We start from the raw sequence: 16,535 nt of genomic DNA, 5'->3' as shown, positions 1-16,535 counted from the left end.
ATATAGTAACTTTTAACCGTTAATTGAACAATTAAGATATAAAATTAAAACTTGTGTCTAATAAATTTTTAATATTGTGTATTATAAGTCTCTAACGTTTAAAAACATCAATTAAATTAACTAAAGATTGTTGAATACAAATTGAAATGTCAAGTAAACATTTCAAAAAAGATTTTTTAAGTTCGAGATCAAGTAAATTCATACACGGATTGAAATTTAATTTAACTAAAACAATATCACTTAATTAAAATATTGTATGGACCAATTTAAAGTTATTATATATCTATGAATTGTGCTTCTTCCAACCTAAAATATGTGCCTCAAAACTATCATAATAGAATACTTTCTATCAATTAATGTTTATTACTAAACTTTGTACGATTGATGCATTTTAGGGTTGAATTTTTGTGATTGATTGTACTGTTTGTTTATTGAGTAATTTTGAAATCAAGCTTTAAATAAGCAATATATTTGTTACAAATTATTAGTCAATTAAGTTGATGATCAAATCATCTAAACAATAATTAAATTTTTTTGGTGAAGCCTTAACTTTTTTTCCTCTCTCTCCCTTTGCTTAGTTTAAATGAAAAGTACATTTAACGTCCGTCATTGAACACATGGGACAAAAATGAGTTCCCTTGTTAATTAAGAAATCCAACATAGTAGGGTTGTTTGGGGCACATAGTGTTCACACGACGGAGAAGAAAAGGAAAATCATATCTACTCGAGATTGATTTGTAGACGAGATTCTTTGTGACTTCGAGTTGGTTATTGTAATATGTGAAATAGAATCTATGTTATGAAATGTATATTTAGAGTGTAGATTAATTAAAATAGTATGAATTGTAATTGTTTGTATTGGAGAGTATAAAAATACTTTTCACTAGGGTTAGTGGCATGAAGTAACCATCAAAATTGATTATCATAAAAGGTCATTGTCAAAATTCGGCATCGTATGTCGTTTTTTGAAGTTGGTTACTAAAATAATTCTCAAAGTTGTTCATTGAAGGTGCTCATCCAAGTTGATCTTTGTAATAATCTATTTGTAAATAGTATTTTTTTTCAAAAAAATATATAAACAAAGTAACCCTAAATTTGTTCCTTTAACACACATCCTATACGATTACAGTGGTTTGGAGACTCGTCGTGGAATGAGTTTGGATTGGATGTTTTGGTTTTGGATTGAATTTGTAATACTAAAACTGATTTCATTTCCACGGTTCTCAACTCAACTCTAATTTTTCATCGTTTCGACGTTTCATGATCCTCAACTCTAATTTTTCATTGTTTCGACGTTTCATGATCCTATTTCTATTCCACATTTTGAATGCAAACACTAATTATGTTGAAGGCTACCAAATAACGTGTTGATGGATTATTATTATTCCTTTTTAGTATAATTAAGGATACAACTTTTCGTTTTTTCTTTCTTTTTTTGTTCCATTAGAAAATATCATCTTGATCTTGATAATTTCATTTATTATAATCTCTTGATTTATTTTAGTCACGGCTATTAAAAAACAAACAAAATGTAATTGATGTTTTCTTGTAATGGCTTTATATCAAAGCGAAAACAATCCTTCACGTACAGAAGCGGCGCCGTTTTGAGCATCTCGCACTTTCTCTTTTACCTCTGAAATCTCTCTTCGTTCTGCCTATTGTTCTGGAACCTCAAAGATGGCTTGCTTACACGATCACAGCTGCGAAGATCACGATTGTTCTTCTGATTGGTCTCTTTACAAGCACATAGACCTCCCCAGAGTTAGTGCATATCTGTATCTACCTCTAGCACACGAATTTTCTTCTTTGACAATCCGTTTTACGACTTCGTATCACTTCAAACATATTCGTATAATCATTTTCCATCGTTCAATATGAAATTTGATTGTCCAGGCTTTGGATTTTAATTATCTCCATACCCATTAGCTGAATGATAATTTTTTAGTTTCCTTCCCAATTACACTGCTTGGAAAATATTATGTGAATTGCAATTGCCCATGATCTCATGAATGAGCTGAATCTTTGTTCCTGCCGTTGGTTATGGTTCCTCACATGCAAATTGGGTTTTTCTTAGGTTAAGAATTAGTGCAACTTAATTTGTAATTAGTTTTAATTTATGTTGATGGGTTTAATTTAGGTAGTGCCTCCTAAATTGGAGGGAACTGGCCTAATGGCTTAGTGGGAATGATGTTGGAGAATTTCATGGTTAGTGATAGAAGCTAGTGCATTAGTGGTTAATTTTTTTAGTTTTCACTTCAAATGAACACAAAACTCAACTGTAGCTGATCGTCCGTGCAATATTGTTCTCTTGTTTCCATCTCTGGTTCTCTTCTTTTGTTGTTTTTTGTTACATCTTAATTACATTACCTTTTTCCAAGTTGGGTTTACAGCCTAGCCATTTGGGAAGAAATTGGAAGAGGATTGTGCTAATATTTCCACTATTTTATTCATATTTGAGTTATACGAGAGATAAACATAGCACGCATAGCAAGAACATCAATGGTTACTATTAAGGGGATTTGATAACTTTGTTAGAAATATATTATTTTCCATTGCCATCTTGTCTTGCAAGCTTATTGGAGTTGTTCAATAACTGGAACAATTATGAGTAGATGTTAGCAATGCTGACGGATTTTTCCCCATAACTTTTAAGGCACAAGTAATTGTCTGCTGACGTTGGAATGAATACTGTGGGCGAAGTATTGATGAAACTGATAAATCTTCCTGTTTATTTTAAGGCTAGAAGAAATCGGAGAGGTTAGATTATGAGTGAATATGTGGAAGTATTAATGATGTTGAGTTTTTTCATCTTTAAGATTGGAGAAATTCTTTGAATGCATTACTCTTAAAATCACACAAGGATGACAATTGCCCCTTCCGTCAATAGCATGTTTCATGCAAGTTGATAATTGTGGACGGAATCAATTGAATCTTATGAGTAACTTTTATGGAAGAGCCTTGAACTCTTATTGTAGATTGCATGTCGAACCCACACGTATTATAATTTTTTTTCCCTCAAAGGAACTGGTGGAAATTTTATTTATGATCACAGGTTCTGCTATTTTTTTAGGTTTCAGCTTTGAATGAGGCAACTCCAGGAAGTGTGAAGTCAGTATTTAAAGCTTGGGAGCATCGGTTAAACTCATCTGGGGTACCTTACCTTTATATCTGCGTGTATCAGTGCCATGTACCCGATTGCTAGGATAAAGTAGCCTCATATATTTCGTTTTTATACAACAGGATCACTTGGAAAGCAACGAGGGTGATCCTGAACTGCTAGTTTTCATCCCGTAGGTGTTCCTGTACTTTTGGATTCTAACTATACCTGATACCTTAATAACATTGATATGTACTCGTTAATAAGTACAGTTATTGTAATGGTTATTCGTAATTTACATTTTAATGTAATAAAATTTATAGTTTCTCAACCATCCCTTTTATATATCTCAGGGCGAATATGGAAATAAATAATTTTGTGAAGACATAAATTATCACGACTTCCCCCCTTTTTTTTTATTCTTCTAGCCTTCCTAAATAATTCCCATAGGTGCTCAGCCATTTCACCTAGTAAATTCATACCCTTCCTAAACGCAATTTCGTGTTCCTACCAAGAGAAAACTGTTTGTCTAAGAATCTATGTGTTTGTCGGCTGGTCTGAAACTTCGAAAGCAGATATCACAAGAACAATTTTAGTTATCTGATAATAAAATTTATATTATGTCATGAAGATTTCTGTGCCTGTATCTTTGTTTTGCAGCGATGGCTACATTGCTTATATGTGGTGTGCGCTTTTTGTGTTCTGGCACTCTCCCTGTTTCTTAAAAATTCATTACCACTTTTTTTATGATTAGATTTACATCAGATGTTAAGATCAAAAGCATATCTATCATTGGTGGTCCAGATGGTACTAGTCCTTCAAAGATGAGGGTGTAAGTTCGATGTTCTGGAACTTTCACACACTTGGTTTTCTATGTGAATATTAAGTTTTATCCCTTCTAGTTCTCTCCCTGCGTTAGTTCTTATACGCAAGTTATCCTTCATAATCAGGTTTATCAATCGAGAAGGTATTGACTTCTCAGATGCTCAAAGTATGCAAGCTGTTCAGGTACTACCTGTTAGCATGTCTGGCGGAGATTCATGGAGAAATTTTGACGCCTAACCATATGTTGTAACTGTAACGCATTTTTTATTATTCTAGGAGTGGGATTTGGCTGAGAATTTGCAAGGAGTATTAGAGTACCAAACAAGGTAAGGATGTTTTATAGAGGAACATATCTTTCAGATCATCTGAAAATGTTTGAATTGATAGCAAAAAAATTGAGCATTTTCTTTCCCCTTATAATTATCGAGCCTGTGAATTCTTTCAATGTTAGATTACAACTATTTTTTGACAGCTAATTTATATACATAATCAGATATTCCAAATTTCAAGGTGTGGGAAACATCACTTTGCATTTTCCTGATAATTATGGTGGTGACACGACTCAGATACACTACATTGGGTTGAAAGGTGAAGCCACGCAGGTAAAGTTGTGGGCAAGAATCAGTTGATGATTTTGTTGATTTAAATAACTAAATATCTTCATTTTAATCAACAGCTAAAGAGAGATGTTGTTGCAACAATTGTCTACGAAATCACACCAAATCCTTCTGACCACAAGTAAGTGCTATTTCCATTGATGGATGGTATTGATAATATTTTACTTGTTCTTTGGCTCCAAGAAGGCATTAATCTGAAGTGTCTTTCACTCAGTTCAATCTCCACGGTAGAAGACACTGCATACGTTATAGCTATACATTCTCCTTATCCATCTTTTTTGTTTATAATTATTTTCTTTCAAATTATTGTCCTTGTGTTTTGATCACATCCGTCTACTCAACTTATTTGAGGATGCCCCTTGATTGAGCTATTAACAGTTTCTTATCCATTGCTTGTTCCGGTGTTTATCTTTTTCAAAAAGTCGATGAAAGTTCCGTATGCTCATTAGTATAAAATATGGGGTTGTGAAAATTCGAACCTCTAACCTAAAGAGAAATGAGTATATTTCAATTACTATCGAGCTAGCACACTTCACTTACCATCGAGCTAGCTCACTTTGACTTTCTTGCTCTTTATTATCTTTGTTCTCATCTTTCTTTTGTACCCTATCAGTCCCCTAAATGACTAAGCTTGTGCCCATGGACAGGACTCGAGCGGAAGGTGGTGCCGGATTTTCAAATGTCGAATGAAGATATACTCAGTATCCTTCTTTCTCTAAAATATTTCGTCTGTATAATCTCTACTGGATCCTAACACTTTTAACTATTTTGAGTTACATTTACATGCATTTCCTTCCTACCCTTCTTTTTGTCTAGTAAGTGGAGAATCTCATTAGTTTCTTGGAAAGAATGGGACTTTGATGTTGATTGGAAATTTGGAATTTGACCAAGTAGTGTTCGGACTGTTGAGACAAGTTTCACATCTGCTTAATGCTCCAACCAATCAAATTTACACTATAATCAATGATTTCTAGTATCATCAGCCATTTTTGTTTTCTCTATATTTGGAAATAATATGTTTTCCCCCTTTTTTCCCAAATGAAGTTGAAGTTTGGTCATTTTTAGGTTTGGTATATTTGGAATTTGACCAAGATGGGATGATTCCCTCGCCTCCGCCCCTCGTTTAATTTCCATCCCATGAAAATTTAGAAGGATTGAAGTGTAGATTTAATCAACTTGGTAAAATGATGTGAATTCTAATGGTTGCTTGTGTATTTATTGAAGAAAAAAAAATCTTTTAACCCATCTGGTAAAAGACAAAATAAAATTTCATATAGAATATGGATTACCTTTGTTGACAGATCATTTTTCATATCTAGAACGATAATCTATTTTCAACATAGGATGAGAATTTTCTTTGGAAAGAATGATGTTGGACTCTTCTTATAAACAATTGCTATCAATGGTGATCTATGTTATAAGATATCACTAGACACCTTTACTTCTTTCTTTGGATCATAATGAATAATATTTCATTCCACGTTTGACCTTTTACAAAGGTGAAAAGAAGGAATTTAGTTAATTTTAGGAAACTTATTTATTATTTCAATTTATTCTTTTTATTTTTTTCGTAATTTAGATAAGGATCAAACAACCACTCAGAACAAATGTATTATGTAGTGAGTACCAAAAATGCCTAAATTTCTTTGATACAAATTTAGACCAATTTTGTTGAAGTTTTTGCACTACCTACATAATACACGTGTAAATACCAAAAAAATCGAATAATTCTTTTTTAGAAAATTAAAATTTAGGTAAGTAGGGCTGAGCAATATTTTTAAAAATTGCAAATCAACAAAAATTATTAGTTACTTTAGATATCGATAAATTTTTAGTAGCGATATGTAGCATTAATAAGCAATTTTTACTCCTACTTAATAAGTTAAGTACCATCGAACTTAGATGAGATTTGTAAAAATATCGAAGAACATATTTAAGAGGAACTCGAGTTATTAATTTGACTAAATATGTTCTATTTTAATCCTAACTTTTAAATATGGAAATTAAATTTTAACTTTTTTTATATATAATTATATGGATGAAAATTAGAAATTAAAGAAAGTTAGGAGTACGGCCCACACGTAGATGCGTTGAGTCTTCAACACGAAACAAACTTTGAATATATAATGGTGAGACTTGGGAGAGTGGTTGGCGCTTCCATTTCCCGGATCCTTCCCTCCCCCAACTTTGACTTCTCTACCGTTCTTCCTCCTTCCGATTCCACGTTTCCCATTTCTCCAATTTTTATAATCGACCAATCCCATTCTTCCTCACTCATATCTGTACTCAATTTCTTCTCGGGTTTTGGATTTAGATCGTTGTTCTTCCAATTTTCGACTCCATGGACGCCGCCTCTTCCTCTCTCGCCCTCTCCAATATCAAGCTTCACGGTTCCACCAATACCCTCAATTCGGATCAAAGAATTTCATCGTAAGTTCTCTTTTATATCACTTCTTCTTCATGTTCCTTATCGGTTAATTCTTAACCGACCTTTTCTTCTTGCTTTGGAATCTGGATTTTGGTTTATATCGTTTGTACCCTTTTAAAATTTCGCCCCCATTTGAACTCTATGTTGATTATTGGATGAAGTTACCCCGTGTCGTATACTTGGAATCAGTCCTTTTAGTTCGATCAATGTGAAGTTATGTGATCGTGGATTCTAGTAGCTGGAGTTGATGTGAAGGAAGTTTCTTAGTTATTTTATTGTATGGAGGATGTCATGGCAGTGACTGATATTTTAAGGGGGGGTTTAGGTGTTATATTGTCGAAGTTAGGAATTCAATGTATATTTTCCTGTTTTCAGGTTATGCTCTTTGCCGAAATCTCGCGTGACTTTCTCTTGCAAAACGTCTGGAAATCTGCAAGTTCGTGATAGGTCTACAGGATTAGTGGTTTCTTGTTCTAGCTCCAATGGTGACAGAGATGTAATTCAGGGGTTACATCTTTCTGGCCCCATTGAGAAGAAAAGCCGTCTGGGGCAAGCATGTTGCTCAGTAGGAACTTTCACCGTTGGTGAATTTGCTTTAGAATCTCAATCTCAGGCAGTGGATGACAAGGTGGGAGTTCTGCTCTTGAATCTTGGAGGGCCGGAAACGCTTGATGATGTCCAACCATTTCTGTACAATCTATTTGCAGATCCGGTATCTTAGTTAATTAATGCAACTAGTCTTAACAACAAATTAACATGCCAATAGCTCTTTTTTCTTACTTCTTTTCATGATGCATAGGATATTATCCGACTCCCAAGGTTGTTCCGTTTCCTCCAAGAGCCATTGGCAAAATTAATATCTACATACCGTGCTCCCAAAAGCAAAGAAGGGTATGCTTCAATAGGAGGTGGCTCACCTTTGCGTAAAATCACAGATGAACAGGTTGATTGACCTCTCTTATTTCCTTCAAATTGTTCATCATGGCATATCCCAGTTGGGTATAAAACAAATGTTCAATATTGATAATTTGTGAATACTTGTTGCAGGCACAAGCGCTTAAAATGGCTTTGGAGGAGAAAAACATGTCTACTAATGTCTATGTGGGAATGCGCTATTGGTACCCTTTCACAGAGGAAGCAATTCAGCAAGTACGCTCTATGTTTTATCTATTCCCCTTGCCTTGTAATTCGAATGGAGGGAAGAATTTTATATTACTACCAACCACGGGATTTCCTAATATGCCTGTAACCTCACGTTTTTGTTTGAAGCATTGTTTGAAATGAAGTTTAAAATTGGTAGTTCCTTTTGCTGTGTGTGGCAGATTAAGAGGGATGGGATAACAAGACTTGTGGTGCTGCCATTGTATCCACAGTACTCTATTTCTACAACTGGGTCTAGTATTCGTGTTCTCCAGAAGATGTTCAGGTGATGATCGTGTCTAGTATTATAATATTTTGATTTTATTGTTATTATTAAAAAAATTACTGCTACCAACTTAACTTATTGACTATGAGTTGTCTATCAGGGAAGATGCATATCTCTCATCGTTGCCTGTTTCAATTATAAAGTCCTGGTACCAGCGGGAAGGGTATATTAAGTCAATGGCTGACTTGATGCAGGCAGAGCTGAAGAATTTTGCCAATCCTCAAGAGGTACTTAATTTTTGCTGAAACTTATTTTAGAGAGATGCTTTATTTTTATGCAGCAATGGATGTCCAAGTCAATTAGTTCTTAATATAGCATCACTTATTTGCACCTTAGGTCATGATTTTCTTTAGTGCACATGGGGTTCCCGTCAGTTATGTTGAGAATGCTGGAGATCCATACAAAGATCAAATGGAAGAGTGCATCTGCCTAATCATGCAAGAGCTGAAAGCCAGAGGAATTGGGAATGAGCATACTCTTGCATACCAGGTTAGTAATAAATTTGAAGCTTGGCATGGTTTCCTATCTTTTTCTTTAACATTTTGAGCCCCAACAACTATTCAGATTTTCTATCATTTTATTTCATTGTTTTCCTAACTACATCCGTGTGGTTTTTTATTCTTGTTATGTATTACATTTTTCAGAGCCGTGTTGGACCTGTACAATGGCTTAAGCCATACACAGATGAAGTTCTTGTTGAGCTTGGCCAGAAGGGTATTAAGAGTCTCCTAGCCGTTCCCGTGAGGTATGGCTTGTTCATAAACCATAAAAGGACGAACTGTTAATTTGATTGTTTGGTTTTTGGTTCCTTGTAGCTTCATAATTCCAGGGGATCCTTCTCATCTTGGTTCTCATATGATCTTAGAGTGAATATTAATGAAGTTAATTCACGTGACAATTATATATTTCGAACTCCTTGTGCTAGTGTTAATGATGGAGAACCTTAGGCCCAAAGTGCTTTGAATAATTTTGGGCTTTCTTGGTCGTTCCTCAACTTTGAACTTCATCACAAAAGATTGGCTGTTTACGTGGTTTTTCTTCAAAATTAAAAAAGGCAACTGTTTTTTGCTTTAAAACAATCAACTGGTTATAAGCAGTATGCTGTTTGATCGTGTTTACAATTTGTTTTACTTGTTTTGAAAGACTTGGAGAAGGTGAAGCGTGTTAAGTGAAGTTGGATATTCTTATGCACTGGTGGCGTTTTGTTTATAATAGTTTTACTTGTCTCTTCCCAGCTTTGTGAGTGAGCACATTGAGACTCTCGAGGAGATAGATATGGAGTATAAGCACTTGGCACTTGAATCTGGAATCCAAAACTGGGGCCGTGTGCCTGCCCTCAATTGCAATTCTTCATTCATTTCAGATTTGGCTGATGCAGTAATTGAAGCCCTTCCATCCGCAACGGCATTGGCACCCCACACAAGTTCAACAGATGCAGATGACCACGATCCCTTCCTATATGCTATCAAATTGTTATTTGGTTCGGTCCTTGCGTTCATCTTGTTACTTTCACCCAAAGCATTCATGGCTTTTAGGAATAATTTCTTTTAAACTATACAAGAATCTAGGATACAGCGGGGAGAGATCCGAATTTTTTTGGGTTAGACTTATATTTACCTGAGAAAAGAAATAGAAGTTCACCTGCCATACACATTTTTCCGTTTTTCCAAGTGTACTTCTGTATTTATATTCACTATAACAATGTATCACACATGGAAGTAAAGGATTCAGCTTTACTATAACAATATATCACACATCAATATTTTACAACGCATAAATTTTAATAGAAAAAAGTATTATAATAATTTTTTGAATAAGTAGATCTGTTAAAAGATGTATTTGTATTATTTTGCTATAAGTTCATATAAACATTTGAAATAAGAATTTTTCATATCTAACATTTTATTTAATAAATGCTATTTTACCATTTCCGTAGCTTAAAGTTACAATAATCCTAAACAGTCTTAATCCCCAACGCCACAATCAAAAATCAAAATCATCAAGGAGACGCCACCGCCTGTAGAGAAAGAGTGTTTTGTTCAAGAGAGACAAAACTCCAGAACCGTTTTTAACCATAGCAAAACAAAGTACAGTAAAGAATTCGGGCATTAATGAGGTCTCATAAAACTACCTGTCTAATAAAAACCACAAAAACAAAGCTACGTTCTCCGCAACATACACACCTAAGCAAACACATACAATATTATCAACTTTTTGGTGATGCTTTTGCAACCCCACTTTGGGTCGCTGCCTGAGCAGCTGATGCAGAATCATAGCCCCCACGAGTAGCACCACCTGCATTACCTTCAGATGAATAATGGGGCTGAGGGTAACCAGCACCATAAGAGCCACCATAAGGTGGTGGAGCTTGCCCGTAAGCTGACTGATTTGTTGGAGGAGCACCACCATATGGAGGTGGCGCAAACCCTGGCTGAGCTGCAGCAGTGCCGTAACTGGATGGTGGAGCACGTTGAGAAGCAGAATCTGGTTGAGTGTACCCGGATGCGGGTGGCTGCGTACTTGAGTATCCAGATGGCAATCCAGCAGGTTGCCCATAGCCACTAGCGGTGCTTGGTGACTGAGTGCTTTGACCATAGGCTGGAGGATTAGTAGGAGGTTGTTTCTGAGTCTGAGGAGCTCCATAAGCAGCCCCATAAGCAGCCTGAGCAGCAGGTTGATTTCCATAGCCAGTTTGGGAAGGTGCAGTCATTCCATACCCCGACTGACTTGGTGGAGGGTAACTCCCTGGGTTAGGGCTAGGCTGTTGATTTGCACTATAACCTTGCTGACTCACTGAAGAGGGCTGTGGTGCAGCAGGAGGGACCGTCTGTGATGAGTCCCCTTGAGAGCCATACGAATTGAGCCCATCTTGAGTGGCGTTAGCCACATTACCATAGTTTGTGGTAGAACTATAACCCTGTTGATCATATGTTGGCGGTTGGCCATAACCAGACTGAGGTGCATGGTAATTACCACCATAGCCATCTTGAGAATAACCCTGTTGATTATAAGTAGTGGCTGGTGGTTGACCATAACTATAACCACTGTTGTCTCCGGTAGCACCAGGGCCTCCAGCTGTCTGTTGTTGCTGTGGAGCCTGTTGACCGTAGTAATCATAACCACTTCCTTGAGTAGCAGGTTGATTTGGCGGAACAGTAGACTGGTCCCAATTGGAAGCATATCCACCAGATGCTGGTTGGGAATAACCCTGATAAGGAGGTTGTGATATGTTATACTGAGACGAAGGAGCAGAATATCCGCCTTGTTGTCCATAGCCATAATTAGGCTGCTGCATTGGTGGAGCCCCAGGAGGACCCCAACTTGAAGGGGGTCGAGCTTGATAACCTTGCTGATTATACCCGCCTGACATACCTGAATTTCTCGCGCGATTCTGAGAGATTAAACATAAAAATGAAAACAAAGGTGAATCCTTCTCAATTAACGTAAGAAACCAACGTAGGGGATGGTAAGAAGAGGAAAGCACAACATTCATATGCATTATGCGAAATGGAAAGAAAATGCCAAATCTGAAATCAAGGATATGCAAAAAGAAAACCATAGTCAGTATGTTTTGTAGAGGGATTAAAGGAGCTTATACTGCATTAGGAAGAGTATAAAACACCAACATACCGTACTGGATGATGAGTTATTGAGTTACTCCAGCAGAAGCTCAACCTCTCCCTATTCGAAGTGAATGGGTGCAAAGAGAACCAGACGACTACAAAAGCTTTTACAGAACAGAATATATGAACTTAATTGCCCCAAAAGGCAAAGAAGTTCATAGCAAAGCACAACAAAAGCAATGTCTTCCCCAATTATTAAATCTTCTATAGAATAATCAATTAGTTGGATATCAAGCTAAAACTAAACAACCCCATACACTATCTTCAGACACCAATAGAATATGAAGTGAAAAATATTTTATAGTCAAAAGAATTTTGATTGCAAATTATTGTAAAGAAAAATACTTCCAAAAAAGCTGAAAAGCAATTTGGACGATGAAAAAGAAGACACTGACATATACAGACCTTTGTAAGAAACGATCCATAATCTCCAAAGTAACTAAAGATAGCCCATAAAGATTGAAACAAGAAAATATTCTTCAATTACAAGAACAATGTTAAGGTCAATTTAAGTAAAAAAATTAATAATTAGAGAATTCATCTTTTTGGTGGAAAACATATAATAATAACTAATTAAACCAAAACAGGAGTCTAAAGGACTTTCTGGAATATCCATCAAAGGCGGACTCACTGAACGATCAGGTGATGTTGCCACTAAAATATGATAGTACCAAAAATACATCATAGTACAGTTATCCAACAAATTAACCCGCATGCCTATATTAAACTAAAATAATTTCACAAATGGTACGCACAGTAAATAGACAATTAAGAAATGAATAATTTATAGACTAAAAGATGAAACTCTCCCAAATCAAAGTAAACCACCAGAAAAAGAATGATAGAATGGTAAGGTGACTTTTCAAATTTTACTAAAGACCTTGAATATCCAACAGATAAACCTGCAACTTCTCTCCACATCATCACTTTATATCATTATAATATGGGATTCAGAACCATACCAGAGCAACGTTGAGAGAACACCAACATAAAGGATTCCATGTTGGTGTCACTAATGGTCCAATAACCCTAACCCTACAATAGTTCCCAATAACAATATCAGTTGCAGGATACATAATTAATAAGCACATGTGACGGTTGAACAGGCCATAATCCCAATAATATAACACTTAGATATAAAACCAAGAATAATACCAAATGGGCTGATAACATCTTAAATAGGAGAGATATCATATAACCTAAACAACCTAATAAGAGTAATATTTGACTGATAAACTGAAATATCCAAAGGAGCCAGCAAATCACCAATGGGAACCTTTCTGATACAATAATCACTCTTCAAAAAATTACCAAGCAGTAATCTGTAAAATAATTTCACCTCTTTCCAATCCCAGAACCTTATGTCCTCCATCTCTGCATTAGTGGATATATAGAATAAACAATTGCAGATATAATAACAAATCCAGATCGATTAGGGGTAAAAGACCTAAAAGCTGTCTCAATCTATAAGAGATCTAAAAGTATAACAGGCTGAAATATTCCAATGTTTCTAATTCCTTGAGTGAAACCACAAAGCAGCATTTGATTCCATAGACCTACGAAGGGAGCCCCCCTCAAAGACGAAAGTATGAGCACAGTGAGAGAACAAGCCTTCCTACTGTAGTCAAAATGCTAATGCATATTAGCAGAGCATGAGTGCATTAGCATTAGCAATAAATGATTTTGCAGATTTGCAGACACAGCAGCAGATTAATAGTTCGTTAAAGGAACAAGAACACCATATGCTGAGCATATTGTATAGTGTTTAAGCCAGAAATTGTAGAAGATCCATTACACTAGTAGAGTAAAATTAAGAAGAGCCAAGAAGTACCATTAGTGAAGGAAAAAAATAAATCAATTTCTTGTTGAGTCAGTTGTCCGACAGAACCACATAAAAACGGGAATTTTTTCTCAACTATTTCCTCCCAGAAATAAAAAGCAGCATAATGTTGTAGAATGATTTTACAAAATTATAACAAATAAAACAAGGTAACAAGCCTGTGTAAGAAAACATAATTTGAAAGAGAAACATAATACCAAAAAAAAAAAAGAACAAGAACAAGAAGCAGATATCATTTTCTAAATAAAACTGGAGGTATAATTTAAGCCAATGAATACCAGATGCCTCCCATATCACAGCATAATGTAAACTACAAGGTAAGGAAAGCAAATATGCCAACGTCCAATCAACACCACTGGTTTAATGCTGACCTTGGCGTTGAGGTAGAACCCTAAAATTAATAAAACTGGAGTTTTTTTTTGTGAGAATAGAACTAAAGGAGTTTCAGAATAAGATGGAACAGTTGCATCAACAGTTGTATAAAAAATAACCAAAGACAAGCAGGAAAAATCATTATAAACACAAAAATAAATGGAAGTAGGTGTTAACCAGGTATTAATTCCAACTACAACAAGGCAAAATAAATATGTAACCCAGATCTGCAAACGCACCTCGCTGATAACTTCATTAACCAACTGTTTTGCTGACTCAATCTGTTCACTTGAACCATCAATCTGTAAGGTTCTTTCTGTAGATGTGTCCCCAGGGGGTAAGTGCAATGGTATCACCTACAGAAAAGAAGAGTAGATATTGCCATACAATCAAAATTCAAAACAATGTTCTATGTTACATGACCAAAGAAAGTGAAAATTAGTTGCACTATTGAAATAAAAAGGAACGGAAGTTAGCTTTGGGAAGCCTTCTAAAAGACGTATGTAATATATACATATATACACATAAAGATAGAACAGACCTGGATACGTGCTCCAGTCCTAGCTTGCATACTTTTGATTGTTTCACCACCTTTACCAATAACCAAGCCAACCTAGAAAAATTAATATTTTCACGATCAGAAGTACAAAAAGTGAACAGAATTACATTCCCAAGATAGACAAGCAATACTTGGTAATTCCAAAACAAATGTTTCTGAGAACCTTATTATTAGGAATTTTCATAACAAACTGCTCAGATCCTGAAGGGCCTGTTAGTCTTCGTGATACTATGCCAGAACCGCCAGATTCAGCCTGTTTCAAATGATAAATTTTATGAGACAAACACATTTTCAAGCCAAGTAAAAAGTCTTATCTTCAACTACAATCATATTTTGCATCGGACGTATGAATAACATATTGCCCATAAATAAAGTTCAAAGTTGTAAACTTGGTAAGGCTGTAGTCAATCCATTATCCATCCAAACCAATGTATTGCTACATGGCATGTCAACGTTATAACAGGAAACCACAAACTTATATTGATGCCGCTCCCAAAGGCACACCATGAAATTCCAAAATTAAGAAAAGACCAACCTCAGAAAGAACATCATTTATCAGCTGCTCAGCCTTGGCAATTTGATCAGGGGTGCCCATTAGCTCAACCATCCGAGTAGTAGAGTTGGGATCTGCGTCCATGTCACGAGTAACTTGTATTTTTGCCCCAGACTGGAGCTGAAGGTACTTGATCGTCTCACCACCTTTACCAATAATTACGCCTACTCTCCCATTTGGAATTTCAATTTTCTTGCTTGACCCTTGGAAACCATAGGAAATAGGTATCGCTGAAGGGGCTGAATTTGACATGTGAGGCTTCAGGTCTGCATCCACACAAATCAAGATCACCAATGAGCATCCAAACATGTACACAATTCTTGCTTTTAAACCGTAATACATCACCAGCACATTTTAAAGTTATTATTACAGGAAACGAGGGTAAAAGAACATGGAACATAGGCATTCTGATAACTGAGAGAGCTCTATCTAAACCACTAAACTGAAATCCAGAAACCTTCATTTCATCCCCCTACGTATGCTCTACTCCAAATGCAATAAAAGAAAGTGCACGCCACTTCTAGAAAATCACGAACACTGGACCTTTTTGTACACAACCCACTCCCTGTGAACAAGAAATATATAACTAGCACTCCACAAGATTTTCTCCGAGTGTTCCCACTTATTTTCTTCCCATATACAAGACCTGACTCACTTTAAGCTCACTGAGTCGTGAGAAAATCAATACACCTTCGACAAACACGCAAGACCATGAAATATTCAAACAAAGATAAAAAAAATCAAAACAATAATCACCTGGACCAGAACTAAAACCCTTGTCGTAGGAGTCATACCCGCCGCCGTTTTCAACCCTCGGACGTTTGACATCTGCTCCAACGCCAGGTCCAGCACCAGCCCCAACGCCACCGCTGGAGATAATCAAGCGAGAGGCAATCTCCTGAGCACGCTGCTTAGCGAGCTGGATCTCATCCATAGGGGGAGGGACGTTGTTGTAGGAGGGAGCGGAATCGGATGAAGGGGAAGTGATGGGACCGGAAAAGCCAGTTGGACGGCGGGGTGGAGGTTGGTCATCGTACTTGCGCTTGTTGGAAGGAGTATCAGTAGCAGATGAATACTGAGCTTCGTCAGCCATTGTTAAGAGTTTGAGAGAGAAACCCTAAAAGAAGAGAAAAGCGGAGGACGGCAAGAAAGAGGATGGGTTTCCTTTCAATAAATGACCACGCCTTTGGCGTAG

General features: G+C 36.2%; 3 protein-coding genes across 3 annotated transcripts; 2 read left to right on the top strand and 1 right to left on the bottom strand.

The window, feature by feature from the left end:
• The first annotated feature begins 1,571 nt into the window (after window positions 1–1,571).
• On the top strand, window positions 1,572–5,518 carry LOC101216321 (PITH domain-containing protein 1). The gene is made up of 9 exons (XM_004142872.3): window positions 1,572–1,761; window positions 3,071–3,151; window positions 3,241–3,290; window positions 3,852–3,929; window positions 4,048–4,105; window positions 4,199–4,248; window positions 4,416–4,524; window positions 4,599–4,660; window positions 5,187–5,518. The coding sequence occupies exons 1-9, from the start codon at window positions 1,678–1,680 to the stop codon at window positions 5,227–5,229; spliced, it is 615 nt and encodes a 204-aa protein (XP_004142920.1). The 5' UTR covers window positions 1,572–1,677; the 3' UTR covers window positions 5,230–5,518.
• Window positions 5,519–6,799: 1,281 nt separating this feature from the next.
• LOC101216568 (ferrochelatase-2, chloroplastic) lies at window positions 6,800–10,124 on the top strand (the record flags this gene model as incomplete). Its single annotated transcript, NM_001308874.1, is given in 11 exon segments — window positions 6,800–6,969; window positions 7,343–7,679; window positions 7,767–7,910; window positions 8,015–8,116; window positions 8,290–8,393; window positions 8,494–8,620; window positions 8,730–8,882; window positions 9,038–9,138; window positions 9,629–9,936; window positions 9,939–9,958; window positions 9,961–10,124. Coding segments are annotated over 11 exon segments (1,539 nt in total).
• A 147-nt stretch (window positions 10,125–10,271) lies between these two features.
• Window positions 10,272–16,535, bottom strand: LOC101216803 (far upstream element-binding protein 1). Its single transcript, XM_004142873.3, has 6 exons — window positions 16,097–16,535; window positions 15,323–15,606; window positions 14,951–15,040; window positions 14,770–14,841; window positions 14,468–14,584; window positions 10,272–11,784 (listed from the first exon to the last, which is right to left on the bottom strand). The coding sequence occupies exons 1-6, from the start codon at window positions 16,431–16,433 to the stop codon at window positions 10,600–10,602; spliced, it is 2,085 nt and encodes a 694-aa protein (XP_004142921.1). The 5' UTR covers window positions 16,434–16,535; the 3' UTR covers window positions 10,272–10,599.

This window comes from Cucumis sativus, chromosome 2, assembly GCF_000004075.3.
Source record: "Cucumis sativus cultivar 9930 chromosome 2, Cucumber_9930_V3, whole genome shotgun sequence".
NCBI classification, from domain to species: domain Eukaryota; kingdom Viridiplantae; phylum Streptophyta; class Magnoliopsida; order Cucurbitales; family Cucurbitaceae; genus Cucumis; species Cucumis sativus.
The sequence above is the reverse complement of the archived record's forward strand: the minus strand, read 5'-3'. Positions and strand labels throughout refer to the sequence as shown.